The 20,850-nt window shown below is 39.3% G+C and overlaps 1 protein-coding gene across 12 annotated transcripts in view; it reads left to right on the forward strand.

The window, feature by feature from the left end:
* The window catches only part of ptk2aa (protein tyrosine kinase 2aa), a 54,302-nt gene that overhangs the window by 29,905 nt on the left and 3,547 nt on the right, over positions 1-20,850 (forward strand). For 2 of the 12 annotated variants that reach the window (XM_035680990.1, XM_035680985.1), the window contains 18 exons: positions 2,209-2,226; positions 4,587-4,643; positions 5,587-5,607; positions 7,356-7,453; positions 7,968-8,052; positions 8,619-8,719; positions 8,895-9,010; positions 9,375-9,475; positions 9,849-9,938; positions 10,136-10,340; positions 10,901-11,012; positions 11,131-11,205; positions 13,096-13,203; positions 13,971-14,075; positions 18,050-18,112; positions 18,644-18,683; positions 19,141-19,244; positions 19,828-19,836. In XM_035680990.1, the coding sequence (XP_035536883.1) occupies positions 2,209-2,226; positions 4,587-4,643; positions 5,587-5,607; positions 7,356-7,453; positions 7,968-8,052; positions 8,619-8,719; positions 8,895-9,010; positions 9,375-9,475; positions 9,849-9,938; positions 10,136-10,340; positions 10,901-11,012; positions 11,131-11,205; positions 13,096-13,203; positions 13,971-14,075; positions 18,050-18,112; positions 18,644-18,683; positions 19,141-19,244; positions 19,828-19,836 (1,508 nt within the window). Of the gene's footprint in view, positions 1-2,208; positions 2,227-4,213; positions 4,455-4,586; positions 4,644-5,586; positions 5,608-7,355; positions 7,454-7,967; positions 8,053-8,618; positions 8,720-8,894; positions 9,011-9,374; positions 9,476-9,848; positions 9,939-10,135; positions 10,341-10,900; positions 11,013-11,130; positions 11,206-13,095; positions 13,204-13,970; positions 14,076-18,049; positions 18,113-18,643; positions 18,684-19,140; positions 19,245-19,827; positions 19,837-20,850 lie in introns of those variants that run through there. The other 10 variants (XM_035680987.1, XM_035680991.1, XM_035680989.1 and 7 more) reach the window with 8 other exon arrangements.

The raw sequence follows: 20,850 nt of genomic DNA on the forward strand, positions 1-20,850 counted from the left end.
ACACACACATAAACAAACACATTTACTTCAACCACAATAACTGCTTGTGTGTTGCTGCTTATAACCAAGCCAACGCTCTTTAAATAAGACTGGGAAACAAATGGAAAAGACTGTTGTTGTGCAGCACTTTCAAACTGAGAGTTATCTATATAAAACCTGAGGCTTATGTGTGTTGTTTTTGATATCAGTAGCCAGTTTTTACATTTTACCTCACATTTGAGAACGAGTTTTCAGTCTTCTAACTGCTCACAGAAAAGGCTATTTTCCTCTTTATAAAATGCTTATTTTCATTCAACAGCGGTGAAATAAAGAGTGAAATGGTTCTCTCCAGTCTCGGTTCAGCAAATGTCTTGCTGTTGAGGTCACAGTGTGGTTAATTTTAATCATTATTTTCAGTGTTAAATGTCAGTTAATTCAAACGGGCAGAGCTTAGTTCATGGCTGGTTGGTTAAAAAAGATTGTTCTTTCATTTAAAAGATCTTGGTTCAGCCACCAAGTACATCTACCCTGTTAAAGTTACCTTAAGCAGACAATCAGTACTAGCTCAGGGATGTAGTTCTGAAGCTAGGAAAAACTGTTATTATTCTATTGTAATTGCTTATTAAATGTTGCTGCTGTGTATATACGTGTCCTGCACCAAGGTGGACTTACTGAAAGGGTCAGTCGTGTCCTCATGTCTCCATCTATGGCCTTGGCAGCTTTCCTCAGTAGCTAGCAGGCTTGGATCTGGACAGCAGCTGGTTTCTTGCTGAAACTTAACAAACGATCCAAACTTTTTCTGCTGGAGACTCCAAATGTGACACGAAGGCATGGTTGACAGCCTACTTTTAGAATTTCAAACTTCACTGTGAACTACTGTAAGTCAATTGAGCTGGTAATAACAGCCTAATTCGTAAAGCACTTTTAAAACACAAAGTTAACAACGTGCTTTACAGGATTAAAATAGTAGAACTATAATTCAAACTTACAACACACACAACAAAATAAATTAAGAAGGAAAGCACTGTAAAAGGACATGATTCCAAGGGATTGGACAATTTGGAACCAGTTTTCAATTCCCAACCAGGTTTGTATAATACTGAAGCAATACTAAAAGTATGGAATAATATGGTTGTAGACTACTGTGTCTTTTTTGTTTATTTATTTTTTACTGTGTAAGCTGTCCATAAAAAAATGCAAGAATGTGAGTAGAGCGGAAAGAAGGCAGCAAATTGACTTCACTGTAAGGAAGTGGGAAGCTAAGCAAAGCTAAAGACACAAGTAGCCAAAGCAAGGACTTAAATAGTTTTGGGAAGTCTGCTTTGTTGCGTTCTTACTAAGAGATGGATGAGAAGAAGTACACCACTCTCGGCTGTGTCCATTAAATGTGAAGTAACAGGCAGGCGACGGTTAGCTTAGCTTAACTGAGCTGCTTGCATGAAGATTTTGTTACCTTCAGACAAAGGTGTTTGTCATAGTTTCCAGTCTTGATGCTGAGCTAAGCCAACTGGCTGCAGGCTGTATATTAACCATAGAGACATGGAAGTGGTATCAACCCTCTCATTGAACTCTGGGTAAGTAGGCGAATAAGCGTATACCCTAAAACTCTTCTTTTAAGGACAGAAGTGATGTGGTTTTTCCTCCTTGTTTGTGTTAAGATTCTTAAGAGACCCATACAGTAATCCAATATAGTTGAATCTGCTGTATATTTCCACTGCCCCTGACAATATGAAACCTTAAAATTATACATTAAATGAACCTTTTTCTCGAAGCTCTGAGGGTTGAAGTTCTAACTCTGCTCACTGTTGATGTTACACCGCTGGAACTCATGTTGAAACTCTTCTGTCTGCTAACCATACAGTAACTCTCCAACTGAATAATATTTACAGCTTGACACAGACATCACCCTTCACTGAAACCATACTGGGGTTTCTTCCATTAGTTCATTTAACCTACACGTGTCTGCACAGCATTAATGAAAGTTGTTAACTCAGCTTTTTTACTGGAGATATTATGTATATTAACTAACTGCTCGCCGAGCGTTTGGCTTTGCAGATCCGGCAACATGTTGTTTCAAGGCTTTTCATGCTCTAACCGCTCTCCTTCTCTCTCCCTCTTTTCTCCACTATGCCTCCTGCCTTTCTCTCACTCTCCTTGCTGCTTTCTCTCTCCACTCTCCTGCTCCTCCTCTGCTGTCCCGTTTCCTGCATGCTCTCCTGGACCCTGCAGAAGATCTTAGTGGGGATGGTAAAGTTACGCTGTTGTTTATCTCTCTGTTGTTCCGTCTTTGTAGTCCTCACTCCACCAACACACTGCAACCTCCCTAGCGTGTGTGATTGTGTTGGTGTGTGGGGGTTGATGTTTATGCATGCATTCTTATATCTTTAACAACGGTGCTATCTGTGTATGTGCTGTATTGTGTACATATAGAGTGACTGAAATCATTTAGAATGAAATGATTCTTTAGCTGAGTGTGTGGCTGCTCATGTTTCAGTGATTGGAAACATGAATAAAGCACCAGTAGTTTGATCTGTTGGTAGCTGGAGCAGTTTCCTGTTTCAGTATTGTTTTTGTCTGTCTATTTGTGGTTATTTTTTGTAGATTGCCACTAAATTTGAAATATGTCTGCTTTAAACCACAAGAACAAAAGCAGAATTTGGAAATTAAGTGGTATTTCTCTTTAAGGGAATTTCTCCAACTCTTTCTCTCTCTCTTCACACACACACGCAAAATCATGCACACGTGTACTCACGTACATTTATGCACACACAGAGCGGAGTAGGGAGAGGTTTGCTGGATTCAAGAGCGGGTGCATTCCTGGCTATAATGGGCTAACTAGATCACACACACACATACACATAAACACACATGCAAGCACAAACACACAATATCCTTCCACTGAACGCAGAAAGAGAGTTAGACCAAACTTAGAAACGGTTGATTCTTTAGAACAAACCACATGGGAGTGAATATGCAGCAATACAAACAATGCACTTCACAGTACAAACTATCTGTACAACTGAAACCATATTAGTGCTTTATCATTTCACACACTGTATGGAAACACTGATAAGCCTGTCTGGATGTAGAAATAAATTTAAAAAAAGTTTCTGTTGCTGACATGTGTTTTATTGAATAAACCATGACTGATAAAAACCACCTTTTGCTGAAATGCTAGGCTTTTTATGATGAGTTTATCTAATAAAACACATTTTAGTAGCAGCTGCAGAGTAAGCAGAGCTCTTGCTTTTATTCCAGCTCATATGAAGATATTTTTAGAGGTGCATTAAAGTCTTTCCTTTCCTCTCATGCGAAACATAAATCATGCACAGAAATGGTTTAGCAAAAGTCATGCCTGTTTGATTAAAAGTTTAAACATTTTCCAACCTCTTCTTCTAAGGACTGACATTGAGAACACTGTCATGTCTGTCTGTTAAATATGTAGCTGTGGCCAACAGCTGGTTAGCTTAGAACACAGACTGGAAACTGATATATTTACAGAATGAGTGGTATCAGTTTTCTCATCTAACTCTTAGCAAAAAATCAAATATTAGGTATTTCCGGAACTATTTCTTTTTGCATTAAACACTCCAATAACATCCAAATAGTACAAACCCAGTGTATTGTTTAGCCTGCCTTACGTTAACAACAAGTGCTTCAACTCCAGCCTATTTCTACATAGCAAACCCTGCCATGGCTGACTTGATGGCAGAGCTTTTCTTGAGAAAATCAGCTACAGGCTTTAGAAAAGGATTTCTGATGAATTTAGGGACACGTTCCCACAGAGACTGATAAATCCTGAGCAGAGCTGCGAGGGTAGTGTTCAACACAGCAGATGTTTGACTCTTGTTTCCAACAGCTGAGTCTGTACGCTGATTTTATTTTAAACACCGCCATCTGGTTAGGATAGACTGGGTCCATCTTTTCCTTTATTTTTTCCCCCTGCTGGCTCTCTCTCTTCTCCGCCTCTCTCTGCCTATCTGTCTGATTCTGCACAGATTTGATCCTAAACGCTACCATCTGTTCACATGACAGCTAGACCCTCAATCTGTGGTTCTCTCTTTCTTACTCTCTCTTATTCTTGTATCCTTTTTGACTGATTTCTCCTTTCTGTCCTCTCTTCCATGTTCTACTTGTCTCTCTTGAACTCTCTCCTTTCTGTCTTCGTCTCTTCTCTGTTTCTTTCCCTCCACTCCTCCACCACCACAGTTACTCCCAGCAGCCAGCTGCTCTCACACAGACAGATATGCACAACACATGCTCAGCTGACACTCTCCGCCAAGTGTGTGTGTGTGTGTGTGCAGAGAGAAAGGGAGAGAGGAGCTACGTGGGTGTTTCTTCGCGCAGGAGTTTTCGAAACTTTGACTTAGCTTCGTGTTTTATTTCTTAGTTTTTTAGTGCAGCTTTTGTTTTTAAGCGGTACACGTGTTGTGTTTGTATCAGTCTCAGGCCCTTCATGCCATAGTGGACTCATGGTAAACTGAACATGTGCATGATTATCCCATTATTGGTGTATTGCCTACATGTGCCTGTGTGTGGGTTTTTTTCTTGTAACTGTGTTTTTTTGTCTTTTTTTTTACACCGTTTCTGTTTATCTAATGTTACAGAGACTGATGACTATGCTGAGATAGTTGATGAAGAGGACACATACACCATGCCCTCCAGTAAGTAACTTATTCAATCTTCTCTCCTCTTCGCTTACAACATCCACCAACTAGAGTCATTTGTGCTCAAAAAATGAGCTACTGTTACTGCAGCAAGGGAACTATATAATAACTGTTATTCTTCGGTCAAATGCTTGCGTTCCTCCAGCAAACAATTTCTTTCTGCTATCTAATAGCCGAGCGTGGTTGTGAATCTTTTCCAAGAAACACACTTGCACGGGGAACATCAGAGAAGTTATATTAAACCACATTTGGTTAGGTGGAGGCTAATCAAATTATATAAACAGCCGGAGGTCAGAGAGGCTACAACTCATACAGTTCAATTTCTGTTGGTTAGACACAAATTCATTCACGTGTTAGTCAAAGACCCTGAATGTGCCGGTAGGTTTGGCTGTAGCCCTGTAAGTAATGATGGCTTCAGCCCTCTGTTCCAATACATTTGATGTGGATGTATTTGATTGCGTGGCCAACTTTGAAAATGGACTGTGTTCTCATTTCCTCCCACAGTCTTTTTTCTATCTTTGTCTGGTTTTATTTGTTTCTCTTTTTGCTTTTTTCGGTCTCCTTCTTTCTGCAACTTCCTCTAAAAAGACTTTTTTGCACACATATTTTCCCACTCTGTGTCTGAGTTTGTATGCGTGCGCATGTCATAACTGTCTGCTGTATGTATAAAACAAGGCCGTATAACAGTAATGTGTGTGTGTATATATAGCAAACCTGCTCTTTTAACCAGTCTGTGGCAGTATCAGCTCAGTTTTTCATTCATTAACAGATTTATTAACTAAACGTAAGATACAGAGTGAAATGGGTCTGTGTATGTATGTGTGTGTGTGTGTGTGTGTGTGTGTGTGTTATCTGAGCTATTTTCAATCTTAAAGCAGCTGTCTGGCTCTCTCCCTCTCTTCATCTCTCTTTCTTCCTCTTTCTCCCATCGCCAACACAGTCAGCTATGGAGTAGTTGAAGGTAAAACTCCCTGCCTCTCTCCCTCTCTCTCGTTCTGTCCGACCACAATGCCTTGAGATTTTACATTTTTACTGATATTTTTCTTTGCCGGGTACTTGATTAAATTGTAGGTAAAGATTTACCTCTGAAGCCTTCCTCGTTAAAACTCATTAGTGCATCTTCCTGCAAGTTTGTTCAAACCTAACCATACCCATTTATTTACACGAGTACTAGTATCAATGCTGAAGCTTTTATGAGTAGTAAGATTTTTATTTCACCATTAGTATCCGGCAAAGAAAAATACAAAGACTCAAAGCACCTAATATCGAAATTGTTGTTGACTTGCGGTCGTTGGTGTTTTGTAGAATGCAGTTCATTCGGGTCTGGTGTTGGAAATGAAAGGGAGGGCCAATCCATAAACAATGCAAGATGTGGACAGTATTTGTGTTGTTTATTGGCTTGGTTCTCATTTCACCATCATGTCGGTTATGAGATTTTTATTTCTTAATCGTAATTTATTATCATGGTCGTGTGTTTTTTGTTTTTTTTCGGTCATCTGTGGGTTCTTTTCTGTTTGAAGCAATTATTAGCTCCCTGCAAGTGAACTGCGATATGGATTAAATGCAGTAAATTTCCTTGTAATGGAATGTGTTTTGGTTACGCTGTTGGTGTTCGGGATTTTTCTGTTTATCTGTTGGTTGAGTCAAACAGCCGAACTTCGTTTAGCCCAACAGATAAGTAAACTTTTACGGCATAAGTTCCCGGTTGTCAGTGTCCTGCATAAACCTCTTGAACTCAGTACTGAGTCAATTTCTTTTACAGCGGCTGGTTGGCAGCTGACATTAATGCACCTCTGTAGAAATGAAAATCATGACCTTTCCAACAAGGCGGAAATATTGATAACAACTGTAAAAGTTAAAATGTCAAAAGCATGTGAATGTCACTTGCAAAAACAACCGCTTCCGTTCAGATACTTCTGGAATATGAAAAGGTTATGTCGACTGCACTTCAGATCCAGTGCATCCGTTTACATCAGACCTTTTGAATATTTTGCTAAAAACATCCAGGCCAAGGCGTTCTTCTCCGCCTTGCGAAGTGTTTTAAGAAATGGGCTCTTGATGTTTACATGCACAGAGCACTCCAGGTGTTTATCTCAATTAATGATCTTATTCAGGACAACTTGTTTATGTGTTTCCCCTGCAGCCCTGTCACTATACAGGAATAAACAGAAAGTGATAATGGGACTCTGATGTGCATGTAAACACAGCTTTTTATGAACCGTAGATTTTGCCTGTTAAATGGGTTGACTGTACGTTGGTGTGTTTGTAATTGTGTGTGTCAGTGTGCATGTTAAGTCAAGGTTTGTCTAGTTAGAGGTGTTAGGGGAAGGGACTATAATCTGAATGTATAAAAATGGGTTAAAATGTATTTTTTTTATATTGTTAATTGTTTAATTTAGTTTAATCTGATTTCTGGTAGGTGGGGTTTACCAAAAAGGACAATTAATTTGCTGCCAGAAAGTTTGAAATCATTCAAAGTTTCTTAAAAGTATCTTAATACTTTTACTTATACTAATTATTAAAACAATAACCTGATGCCATCCAAATTGTCTTGTCCTGGTAAGCCCCATCCATGTGGTCTGAGAGAAGCATGTCAAATGTGATGGGTCTTTCCTGTGTTTCCAGTGTATGAAAAACAGCAGGTAAACGTGGGTATCTCACTCTGTGCACTTCTTTTCTCTCTTTTTTCCCCTTCCTCTTCTCTCTCAGCGCGGGATTATGAGATCCAGAGGGACAGGATAGAGTTGGGCCGCTGCATAGGAGAGGGTCAGTTTGGAGATGTACACCAAGGAGTCTACAACAGCCCTGTATGTGGAAATACACTCGCACACACTCATGCACAGACATACATCAGACAAATAGAAGGTGAAAATAAGGCTTAGAATAACTGTTAAGGTAATAGAATACCAGATGGTTGTCGGTTTCCAGTCACAGATTACTTAAGTGACTTTCATGTTCTTTATTGTCTGATAGTTACTATAGTTATCATCAAGCTAAAACAAACCGTTGTCATTAAAATATTCTGCACCAACGTATAAAGATCAGATTATGTACTGCTTATGAGAATACTTTGGAAACTGAAAATACTGAGTTACAAAGTTTCACAAACTGTATTGGTGCAAATTAATAATTGTTGTCAGGTTGTTGTTGGTTTTTTACACATTTTTATGAGTTTTGTCTGTTCATTGCATTACATTTTATGTGATATATGCTTTATTGTGATATACTATCGATATTTTAAAAAAATCCTTCTTTTGTGTTTAACCAGCACATAATCTATAATATGCTAACCTGTGACTTTCTGTACCATGTGCTCTGCAGGACAAACCGGCTCTAAATGTCGCCATTAAGACCTGCAAGAACTGTACATCAGACAGCGTCAGAGAAAAGTTCCTACAAGAAGCATGTAAGTCCACACTGTGTTTTTCAAACACAAACAAACACCAGCGCTAATAGCCACATGCAGTTAGAGTGAAATAAAGCGTCTTCGGGGAGTTGATGGTAACTGAAGTGCATTTATAAAGGGTGTCACGTACAGACTTTCCAGTGATATGGCAGTAGTGATTGTAGCCAGGCAAAGCAATTATAGCTGACCAAAGTACATCATACACAGACAGATGGCGCAGACTGTACAATAACTGATAGGGAATGAAATTGTAAAACAACATCTATTAAGATCTATTAAGAATTATAAGATCTATTGCTTTGAGAAATGGAGGTTGTGTGGTTATGCACTGCAGACATGAGGGAGAGCACCCCAAATAACAATCACTCTGAGAAAACACCCCATAACGAGTGAGTCGGATAGAAACAAATGAACGAGCAGGGAGAGTTAATAAATAATCAGTTAGTTAGCCACATCTTTTGTGAATTGGACCTAAAGATGGGGCAGATAGCAGTTACAAGTGATGCACAATTCATGGTGCTATCAGTGGCTAAATGTGCGTGTGTGTGTGTGTGTTTCCCTTGCAGTGACTATGCGTCAGTTTGACCACCCTCACATTGTCAAGCTGATCGGAGTGATCACAGAAAACCCTGTGTGGATCATCATGGAGCTCTGTACTCTTGGAGAGGTACGCCTGAGGCTGTGTAGATAACAGGCCATTCACACACACATACACTAAGTAGAGTAGAGCATGTGTGTGGTGACATGCACCAACATCTACTATGTTAAATGAATACACTGTATGGAACAATTTCTCTAACATTACCTCATCCCTCTTCCTCTGTTCATCTCTCTGTCTACAGTTGCGTTCATTCCTTCAGGTGAGGAAGTACAGTTTGGATTTGGCCACTCTCATTCTGTTTGCCTACCAGCTCAGCACAGCACTGGCATATCTGGAGAGTAAACGCTTTGTACACAGGTACACACACACACAGAGAGAGAAAAGGCTGACTGAGGAATAAGTGTGAGCGATTGAGTGCATTTACTAGATTCACATTATTATTACCATGACAAATATATAGAAGTTTAAATTAATTAACCAGGACAGTTTCTGGAGTTTTCAATTCTAATGTAATCTTAAAATAAAGGAGTTATTAACAGATAGTAGTGGACATGTAATGTGCACTGTGTGCTGCATACATTTTACTTTGAGAATACACTGAAATACAGTGTAGTGAACAAATATGGACTGGTTTTCAGACACAGCTGGTGTTTCAAAGTACATCTAAGAAATAACAAATAACATCTACGATTCAGCCCTAACGACAGCCAATATCTTACAGGGACATCGCAGCTCGCAATGTGTTGGTCTCTTCAGTCGACTGTGTGATGCTCGGAGACTTTGGTCTGTCGCGATACATGGAGGACAGCTCTTACTACAAAGGTGATAATACATACATATACATACACTAAAACAAATACACACTCATTCACATACATTTTGTGTAATGTATTAACACAGAACACTGATTCACTAATAGTTTAAATCTACCAAGACCATTTTGTAGTTTAGTGAATGTGACCGAGTTTTCTGGTTGCCAGTACTTTACCACCATCCAAAGGTTACATCAGGGTACTGCAGTTTGTCCTCACTTAAAATCACCTATTGCACATGTTGGCATGTTATGAAAACAGCATCTTCTTCTCGACTCTGACCTGATTTGCAACATTCACCGGCAACAGAGTTACAAGTTTAATGTTAGTTAAAAGAAATCACTCTGTACATTATATGTAATTTTTATGTGTCTTTGTCTCAGCTTCTAAAGGTAAACTTCCTATCAAATGGATGGCTCCTGAATCTATCAACTTCAGAAGATTCACCTCTGCCAGTGATGTCTGGATGTTTGGTGAGTTAATGATCATTCATGTGTATTTGTGTGTTGTGTTATTTGCCATTAATAGGAAAAATATAATTACAGTACATCGTCTGAGAAACAGCCTTTTACTACACTATTTCTTCTATCATCATCACTTTTAAGAGCGTCTGTGTGTGTTTGTCAATCACTTTCTTGTCCTAAAGAACTACATGTTTGTTCTTCTGTAGGTGTGTGTATGTGGGAGATCTTGATGTACGGCATCAAACCTTTCCAGGGGGTGAAGAACAATGACGTGATTGGCAGGATAGAGAACGGCGAGCGATTGGCTATGCCCCCTCAGTGCCCTCCCACCCTCTACAGTTTGATGACCAAATGTTGGTCGTATGACCCCAGCAAGCGACCGCGATTCACCGAACTCAAAACACAACTCAGGTAATAAAATGTTGTTTTTTTGTTTGATTTATTTTCCTTTACTGAGAAATATAAAAACAACAGATTAGTCGATCAATCAAAGTTAATCAGCAAATACTTTGATAATCATTTCATTCCATTTCAGGGTTTCAGCCTCACAAGGAGGATTTGCTGCTTTTCTTTTGAATTAGTTTAATTTGCTTCCAATACTTTTGAGGTTTGGACTATTGGTTGGAGAACACAAACATCAATTTGATCTAATTAATTAATTAACACGACATTTCTCACTGTTTTTCAAATTTGTACATATGAAACAATCAATTCATGGGGGAAAAATCAGATTAATCCATAATGAAAATAATAATAAATTGTAGTCCTATGCTCCACCTCAACCAACTACAACAGTAAAATCCTGCTTTTATATTAATGAGTACTAATCTAATGATATAATATATAATAGTATAACGGTGCAACAAGTACCTTTTACTTTTAATACTTACATGCTAGTACATGTTCCTGACTATACTTGTAAAGGATCTCAGTACTTACTAAGATGAGTCATTTGTGTGTAACTTTTTTAGCACCATACTGGAGGAAGAGAAGCTTCAGCAAGAGGAGAGACTTCGAATGGAGATGAGGCGACAAATCACCGTGTCCTGGGACTCTGGAGGGTCAGATGAAGCGCCGCCAAAAGTAAGACTGAATGATTATCTTTTTATTTCACTTCTCTCTGATTTATTTTTTTGTATTTCAGTGTGTTTTGTTGTCATGGCCTGCAAACAGAAACAAACCATTATCTTTCTGCCTGCAGCCCAGTAGACCTGGTTACCCCAGTCCTCGTTCCAGTGAAGGCTTCTTCTCCAGCCCCCAACTCAACCACTTCCCGGTACAGCAAACACACACAGAACACACACATGCAAAAACACAGGTCCCATAGTGAGAAAACTGAGCTCCTCTGTTCCTTCTCATCCACTGTGGCTGCAGCAGTGTTTTTCCTCTCACTTCCAGAGGTTTTAGGTGGCAACAGCAGCAGCGTGAAGGAGTACAGAGTGGAAGATGGAGGGGATTCAGGACTCAATAAAGTCTTACAGGAATCTTTTGGAGCAAACATACTGCAACTTATTCAGAAACAACCATTCAAGTTCACCTTGCTCGTATAAGCAGTGTAGGCTATGCACTAAGTGCCCCCCTCGTTATTCAACAAAATATATTGCTTTATGTTAGCTGAGTTTTAAGAGAGCCACCTAGGCAACGTAAGTTATAGATTACTATACTTCTTCTTCTGTGTGTGTGCGTGTGTGTGTGTGTGTGTGTGTGTGTAAAAATCCAGTATGTAACATGTAGGACAATCTACTGGTAAAAATAGAATATAACATTCTGAATGTACTCTCAATGTGGACATGCTATACAACATTAAATCTGTGAGATACAGTGCCCTCGTTTTTTAGTCCCTACACACCTTTTCTCTCCACAATTCAGACGTTGTTTTTTGCTTACAAAAAAAAACATACATGAATTTCATATGTATGTTTTCATTAGTGTATAATCACATGAAAACGTATAAGAGTCATGTTTTTTTTTACCTTAGAATGAGACAGTTTTAGTGGTTTTGTGTGAGTTTTGTGGCCACCGTAGTTTCCCCGACTTTTCATAGCCCGTTCTCATCCCCAAGTTGTCAAATACAGGCACAGTTGCAATCTCACCGCTAGATGCCACTAAATCCTACTCACTTGTCCTTTAACACTGACTAAACTCCTTAAATCTTTTGAAGAAGGTTAGGTCTGGAACAAAAATTGTAGGAATGCTGCTTTCGAGAAAGGTGCATTAATCACAAATCTTGAAAACATACCAACACATCAAAATGATCTCTGAAGTGTCCACGTTAAGCACTGTCATCACAGTAAAGGCCACCCCAGTAAACTCTGTATGTGAGTCAACTCAGAAGAAGACAGACTGTATTGGAGGACAGACGTGTGCTGCATGTGTCAAAGTCAGAAGGAGAAATGTGAAGAAAGAGAAAATGAGAGGGACTTTCAGTGCAGTTATTCCGCTCCTCATAAACCGAGCAGACAGCAGGCATTTCCTGTAGTGCTAAAAGCCACTACACACACACACACACACGCACAAATCAAAGCCACTCTCCAGCTCTTAAGGCAATAAGCTACTCTCTCTCTCTCTCTCTCTCTCTCTCTCTCTCTCGTCCTTATAAGGAGTGTGTAATGTTAACTGCTATATAAGTCAAACTTGATCATATCACAAGTAAGAATAACATCTATATATTTAGGTAGCATGTATTACACACCAGACTGAGAGCAGCTGCAGTGCTGTATAAGAACTCCCATGATTCTTTGAGACCTTGTGCCAAATCAGAGCTTGTTATTATTGCTGATTACGATTCCTCTGATTCTACGATGACTCAGAGACCCTTTCTATGAGTCTATTTGAAATTTGTGTCATATTATATATCATGAATATCAGGATTTGTGTGGTAATCCAGAAATTGAAGATTAAAGCAGTTTAATAAGGAAAATATCAGTCAATTTACACTCTTGTAACCTTGTGTAACTTTTAAAATACAGGTTATTTTGCATTTCAGATTATTCAGATACATTTTATACCATATAAGGGTAAATAGTAGAAGCCTTGGCTTCATCAGTTGACTTATTTTGCTCATTGTCTGTATACTCTTTCTAATTTAGTCTTGTGTCATCAGAACGGGAATGTAAAAACAGATCCTTTACTATTATTAACCATCTCTCTTTCTGTCCACCTCCAGCCGTCAGCCCACGGTGGTGCAGGAGGAGTAGGAGGGAGCTACCCTCCTAATGATTCCTGGAATCAACACAGACCTGAACACACTGCACTGTGGAGCCCTAACATGGAGGTATGCACACAATACATAAAACAAGCACCTGAATGCAGTCTAAGGTTGACATCTAAAGCCGTATTTTCACTACAACTCTACTCGCTTTTGGTACCTTTACTTTCCCACCGTAGATAGTACTTTGGATAGTATCCTGTCAGCGTAGATGGAGCTGATTGTCGGAGCAACACTATTTCATTATTCACTGAAAAACTGTAACCAACACTGTACTTTTACTGCCAGATTGACGACTTCACTGCTCACCTTTTCCTCTCCTCTTAAAGTCGAGTCCCAACCGCGTGGTGGAAAAGCGCTTTAAGTGATATAACCTAATATAATATAATATAAACTGTTGAACAGGTTTTCCCTAGCTGAGCCTGGAACAACCCAGGTCTCAACTTTCACATACATTTATGTAATTTACTTTTCATTTTGATTAAACATAGCGGGTGACATTATAGTAGTGAGGTGCTGGCACTTCAACCGTGTGGTGAAGTTGTTTTTTCAAGCAGACCGCAGTGCTCAGTGCAGGGGAATAAAGTAACTGCAGTCAGGAAAGTGTTTCAAATGGAAACTCGATCCCTACAATCATTTTTATTAAGTATTTAAGATCATTGCACAGTTCAATCAATAACTTGTCAGCATATAAAGATGATTGAGGTGATCGTGTTGCTGTCCTGAACCTGTTAATCCCATTTAGACTTTTTTTGACAAAAGTCTAAATAAACAAGTTTTGAATTTAAGTATTTAGTAAAAAATCAATTCACAAACACCCATGTGTTCTACAGGATAGTGGATGTGTAGGCCACGCTATGATGGAGGAGAGGCTGATGATGCAGCAACAACAGATGGAGGACGACCAGCGGTGGTTGGAGCAGGAGGAGAGCTTCATGGTAATGCACAAACACAGAGATATTTCTATGTAAGCTACTTCAGTTTTTGTTTGTGGACTATGAGCACCACTACTACTTTGAGCAAAACATCACTTCTAGTAACAAAATGGACCCTTAAAGGGAAATTCAAGTGTTTTTCAACCACGTCATCCTGTCTGTGGGTCATCATTTTACACTCACCTCCTTCGTTCTGGAAGTTGTGACTCTACAAATAACAAAATAATAATAAACAAATTTCAATTTTACAGAAATAATTTGACATGATTGGCTCTAAGTCCAACTGAGAGTAAACAGCACACAGTGTTGCAATCATGTATGCTAGAGAACCATTAGCAAACAAGAGAAGATGTATTTATGTCATTATCATCCAAGGGGATTAAAGAAAACTATGTGTCTGGTTAACTAATAGATTTTCAGAATGCTCTGCTCATCTAAAAGCAGTTTTCTGTCATGGTTAAGATTGTGGTGTTATTATGTACAATCTCTGCTGAAATATTAAAGTGTAAAACCAAACACATAGCCCTGCATTAAAACATAACCTAAAAAGGAAGGGAATGAAAAATATCTGTCTATCTATCTAAACCACTGGATGCTGGTGTCCTAAACTGTAGTTGTCATGGCCGACCAGACGGATCAACAAAAAACAAAACAAATATTTAGATGTTAAAATAAAATACTGCATTGGGTCTGCACCGTTTCCACTTAGTAAAACATCTCTGGTGTGTTTTCTTGCCGAATATCTTTTTCAGGTCTTTGAACTGACTCACTTGAGTTTGATTTATCTCATCGGACACTGAAACATCCCCCGAAGGGAGCCAAATCGCTCCTTTTGCAAAACAAGTCTGTTTTTCTTCTCTCTTCGGGTCAGAGTGTTTCTCATCTTGCCTTGATGGGCTGTTTTCATTTTTGAGCCAGGTGTAGGAGAGAAAGACAGAAAGAGAGAGAAAAGCACAGATGAGTGATGTCCCCTCTCTTTATCTATCATTGTTCTTACTGCCAGCTTGCCATATTTGAGAGGCACTTATTGTTTCACAGAGGAGGACGTCTCTCAGGACAAACCTGGCAGACTGAATTGCTGATGTCGTAATTGTTATTTGGTAACCGCTAAGATTTTTCCTGGCTTCTATTGTCCCTTGATGCACCAGCTCTTTGCACCCACCTTCACAAACTTTTGCTAAGACTTTGCTTCAGGGCTGGGGACACAGAATAGCACTCATTGCTAAATGGCTCAACCATTTCCCCCAGCAGTTTTATGGCCCTGAGCTTGGACCTCCGTGGAAATTTACAAATGAAAGGAAGCTTCCTTAGATGAATAAAATATAACGCCATTTGATGACTTCTTCCATCAGTAGAAACATTCCTGACACTCGACCCATTGCGGAGAGACTAATGTACAAACACTGCCCAGGGACTTTTTTCTGCTCTGCCCATTCCCACTGATGCACAACCATTTTAAGACCACAAGTCAGTTCATACAAACAAGAAAGTCAGTGTGGTGAGCTCAAAATCTGTTAATCTTGTTCTAATCTGATAATGATCAGTTATGACACTCAGTTGAGTTTAACCACAAAGACAAATTGAAATTTTTTAAGGCAGTGTGGTTTATGAAGTCTGTGTAGTTTTAGCCTACTGTGTCATCACTTGTTTGAAAGAATTTGTGCTGACTAAACCCTATCATTGTATTGTGCACTGACAACACTAGAAAGAGTTTATAGCCATTTTTCTTACTGTTAATTGTATAGTAGTATGGAGTATCGGCTAACCAAGAACTGACTGAATCTTCAGCTCCTTATTCATGCACAGAACACTTCACATATAAATATCTTTATGGATCTGTAAAGCTTTTAGCAAGGCGATGGCCTAGAAACTACTTACTTTCACTTTTAAGAAACCCTAAATATTGTATTTATCAAGTTACTTTTACTAAGAGCTTCAGGTTCAGGTTTTGAAACAATACTTTTCCGTGCTCTGTGTGCTGTGAATCATTTCCTATCATGGTCCAAAATGAGCTTTTTAGCTCATCACAGGTAAACTGAGAAAATCTCCCAGTCAAAAATATTTTTTTTACAAGTCATAAATTGTATTTTATTATTTTGTCTTTGTCGTTGTTTTTTTTGGAGGCTCAACATGAATGTGTTGCTGCATCTCTGATAACATTTAACAGATGCTTTTTATTGCAAAAACATAGACAGACGTTGTCTAGAAAGCACCAAATAGCAGTGAGCTACTTTGATTGATTCACTGACGTCACTAGTCGACAGAGAGTACACATGCACAACACAGCGACCTGGCCCTATGCTGTGATTCTAAATTATTTACCGGCCAACGGGCAGTTTGACCCTAATTTATTTAAAAATGTATTTCCAAATTTGGTGGCATTGAGCTGCTTTTGTGGAGCTGTAGTTACTAGTAACTTTGACAAGATTTGTTATACAAAACATGCAAGATATTGTACATTAATATATACAGTATTATAAACTACACAACCGTATTACATAACAATGCATTGGCAATAATAATCTAAAGCTATCTATATAATGATATAATACTGTGTCAGGACCAGTCTGCTGCTTAATGACTACTAGACTGCGCATGTGTACTTCAGTAAAATAATGAATCCAGGTCTTTCACTGGTAGTGTATTTGTACATTGAGATATTAACAATTTACTGAAGCAGAAGATCTCAGCACTACTTATACCACTATAGAGTACTGCCCGGCAGAAGTTCTACCAGTCAAATACGCAAGTAAACTTTGTGATAAACTAAAAGGAGGAGAATAAAAACGGAGAGCAACGAGAGAGAGAAGGAAAGTAAGTAACAAAAAGATGGAAGTTTGTGAGGAGGAACGAGAGTGCAGGACAGAAGGAGGGAGAAAGGAAGTGGGATTGGCAAGAGCCATGAAGAGGGTGGAACGAACAAGGAGTCACCCATCACAGAGAGAGAAAAACAGAGGGAGATGCAGAGAGATGGAAAAAGTGGGCGGGAGAAACATACTGAGGGAGAGAAACAGAGAGGAGAGTGAGACGGTTGGATCTTTTCTCTCCAGGATTTTGTCTCTGTGGCTCAGTGGAGCTTTTCCTCCTCTGGAAAAACTTTTTCTCTTTCTCTGTCTATCTTCTCCTCCCCCTCCATTCTTCTCTGACTCAATTTTTCTGCCTTTCTCAGTCCGTTTCTCTCCGTCTCTGCACCATCTTCCACCGACTTTGTTTCTTCTCTCTCCCGGTTTCCTTTATGCTTTTCTTTATCAGTCTTTCTCTCCATGTCTTAAGTTTTTCTTAGCTCCCCTCTATCACACTTTCTGTCCCTATCTCTGCCCTTCTTTCGATGGCCTCCACTCTCTGCTTTCCTCCTCCCGTCTTCTTCAGCCTCTATTCTCCCAGGATGCATCTCTTCAAGGCGTGCTTCACCAAAACGGTACTGAAACAGAAAGAGAGAGGGAGTTTGGATCCAGGCTTGGTTTTCGTGGTGCAAATGTGGACAGAGTTTGTTTTTTACTGTTTTCTGTAGACAAACAGACTCTGCTGTCATGAAGTCATCTGTGTGAACAGGATTGTGTTTATCTGCTGCTCTTCTTCATATTTGATGATGATGATGTTCACTTTGTGAGGCAGTGTAGATGGAAAAATTACAAACTACTGCAGGTTGTAGTCGATGGAATTTAAATTTTGCGTAACCGTTGCGGGTTAAGAGTGCATTTTTGTTTGTGTGGTGTTTAGTTAGAAAAAGATAACTATAGATGCTTTTCATAGATTTTTTCTTTCTGTAATTTGTAGATGTCTAATTGCTGATTGCATTTTCATATTTTATGTGTTTGTGAATACCCCATGTGTACATGTACCCCTGTGTTACTTATTTTGTTTTACTGTATTTAATCACTCAACTAGAACTACCTGGAACAACTTGTATACATTTTTTACAGTAATGGAAAAACTGCCACTTCCATTAAATTCATCTTTCTGTCTCCTCCCTGCAGAAGACGGAGTCCAGAAACAGCAGAGGAAGCATTGACAGAGAGGACGGCACACTACAAGCACCGGTGTGTGTGTGTGTGTGGGGATGCTTACATTGATGCACTGATGGAAAGAAGAATGCTAAAGTAAAAGGAGGGAAAGGGAGGAGCCAATAAGCAGATTGTAGCAAAGAGAAGAAAGATTAAAAAATGAAAAAGTGCAAGAGGGAGGCAGAAGGAAAGTATTCAGACAGACAGACAGACAGACAGAGGAAATACAGAGGCTGGGTGAAAGTATTTTTGTCTTTGTGCCAGGGAGGGTACTGCCTACACACCAACCACATGACCACAGAGGGCTCATGGGAACTTTAAACCCAGAAGCACTGCACAGTCCCATTTTACTGTAAATGTGGGTTTTGATATCCTAAAGCTAACACTTCACAGCATTACCTTTATCCACACTGCATCAGCTGTAACTATAGCTGAGGGGTGACATTGCTGGTGGGGATTCCCATTTTCCTATTCTTCTTTTAAAGATTATTTAATATTTAAAGACTACTGAAAGTTTGCCTGCCATTAACCTGGTGTGTCTATGTGTGTGTGATTGTCTCTGCACAGGGTGGAAGCCAACATATCTACCAACCTGTAGGGAAACCAGGTGAGACAACTAGCATACTGACACGCTTTAGAAAAAACACTGTAAAAAGGTACTGATGAAAATAAATGCCTTAAATTGTGAAGTGTAAAGTGAAACGACAGTACTGTACAGTACTCATTCTACAGCATTCCCCTTTTCAAAGATAGTAAGAGTAATATCATTTACTATGGCTACTACATTATTATAATATTGGAGTAGCAGTAGTTTATACACTCTTGCATAATAAAATCTCATATTTCATAAAGATTTGTAAAGTTTTACTCTGAAATGTAGTGGAGGAGTAAAAGTTGAAGTACCTCAAAAAGTATTGTACCTGAGTGAATGTACATAGTCACATACTTTCCACCACTGCAGGTCAGCATAAAGAACCTGTTAACATACTCTACTACTACCTACTGGTGATACTAGCATTACTTAGCATGCTAGCATACCGATGATACTATCACGTTTTTTTCAGAACATGTGGCTCCTCCTAAGAAACCGCCACGCCCCGGAGCTCCTGGTCACCTCGGCAACCTGGCAGGTCTCTGCCCCGTGGACAGCTACAACGAGGGTGTCAAGGTATATATATGCACACATACATATGCACAAAGAAAAAGGACACAACACATAGGGCCTAAGAGCAATTACACTCCTAAAAATAGAGAATTTATTTCACCGTTTTAAAATGTGGCTGATTTAAAGATCATTTTTGTGAGAAATTCCTTCACTGTGCTCTTATTTTAGCCTCTTTCACTTACGGAAGTCCTGCAGTTCTGTATTTTATTGTGTTAATCTTGCACGTTTGGTTTGGACATTCCCTTTCTAGCATATAGATTTTGAGTTGACTTCATTGATGGGTTGCATGCTGTGCTGCCTGTGGTTGGCTTTGGCCTAATGTGCTGTCCTTCTTCTCTCCCCCTTTACTCTTTCTCCCCCTCTGTCAATTAACATCCCACACGCATTCATTCTGTTTGATTCCCTTTAACACCCTGGGATCCTATTACTCCTTATCCTGCATTTCTCATCTGTCATTCTGCATCCATCCCTCCACCAATCAATCTGTCAAATCCTTTCCCCCCCATCCCCTTCAACCTCTTCCCTGTCAAACCCCTCCCCATCCGCACAACCACACCTCCCTCCCATCTTCTCAACCTCCCCATAGCCGTGGAGGGTAAGCTGATCTTTGTGTGTGTCCGTCATCATTGTAGAGTTACTTGTAGATAGTTACCGTTATTATCATGTACGAAGAATATTTTTCTCTACCAGAGACAAAACAAAATACCATTGGTTGACGTGTCAGACATCATCCTTGACCTCAGAACACTATGTCTAATAAAATAATCTCCGCTGGGGCTGTCAGATGCATCTCACGGTCATTAGCAAAGATGATGAAGACTGTGAGATGTTGTTGAAAGCTCCAGAAAGCTCGTCAATTGACCTTAACATTGAGATTATTAATAAAACATTAGCTTTGCAGTAGTCATAGCCAGAGTGTTGTTAAGAATATCCCTGGTAAAGAAAAATAAAATGTAAAAAGCCACCGTAGTGTTTCAATAGAAGCATTGTAAACTGATCACTGTATGTCATCCATCACATCTCTACATGTTAAATATAGTTAAGTTGATGTAGTTGTAGGTTTGCTGTAGAAGGAACATCCTCCCAAAATTGGGATTCATTTTAAGTGAAGAAGAGAAGCTGTGGGATAAACTCTTTTAATGCTAACTGTAGCTTAATGTGATTTTTTTTCATTTAAATCAAGCCTTCTACTGAGCTCTTTCTCATTAAAAGGGTGGCCTACAAATCACTTCAGCCATGCTTTAATTATGTCCCCAAATTAAATGGCTGCACCACACCATTTTAAAAAAAAAGTTTTGTGAACATTAATTAAACCTGCATTAAGGGATTTATGACCACTCAGGGCCTGAAAAACAAAAACAAACCGTAAACATTCAGCAAGCATAAAGAGCTTCAAAGTGGGGACATTGGTTTGTGGGCAACGCTTTCACTTTACACTAAATCATTTCTAAAAAACCTATTACTTAATGCAGGTTGAACTTTGAGTCTGTCATTAGACAACTGACCCTGTCTGTCCTGCCGTCACACTACTAACAACTCTACACACTCCTCTGTCGTAGTAGAAAACTCAAGGTATTTAGTATGTAGGTAGAAAGGTGTGTGTGTGTGT

This window comes from Morone saxatilis, unplaced genomic scaffold, assembly GCF_004916995.1.
Source record: "Morone saxatilis isolate NCDOM2014 unplaced genomic scaffold, NCSU_SB_2.0 Contig9, whole genome shotgun sequence".
NCBI lineage: Eukaryota > Metazoa > Chordata > Actinopteri > Moronidae > Morone > Morone saxatilis.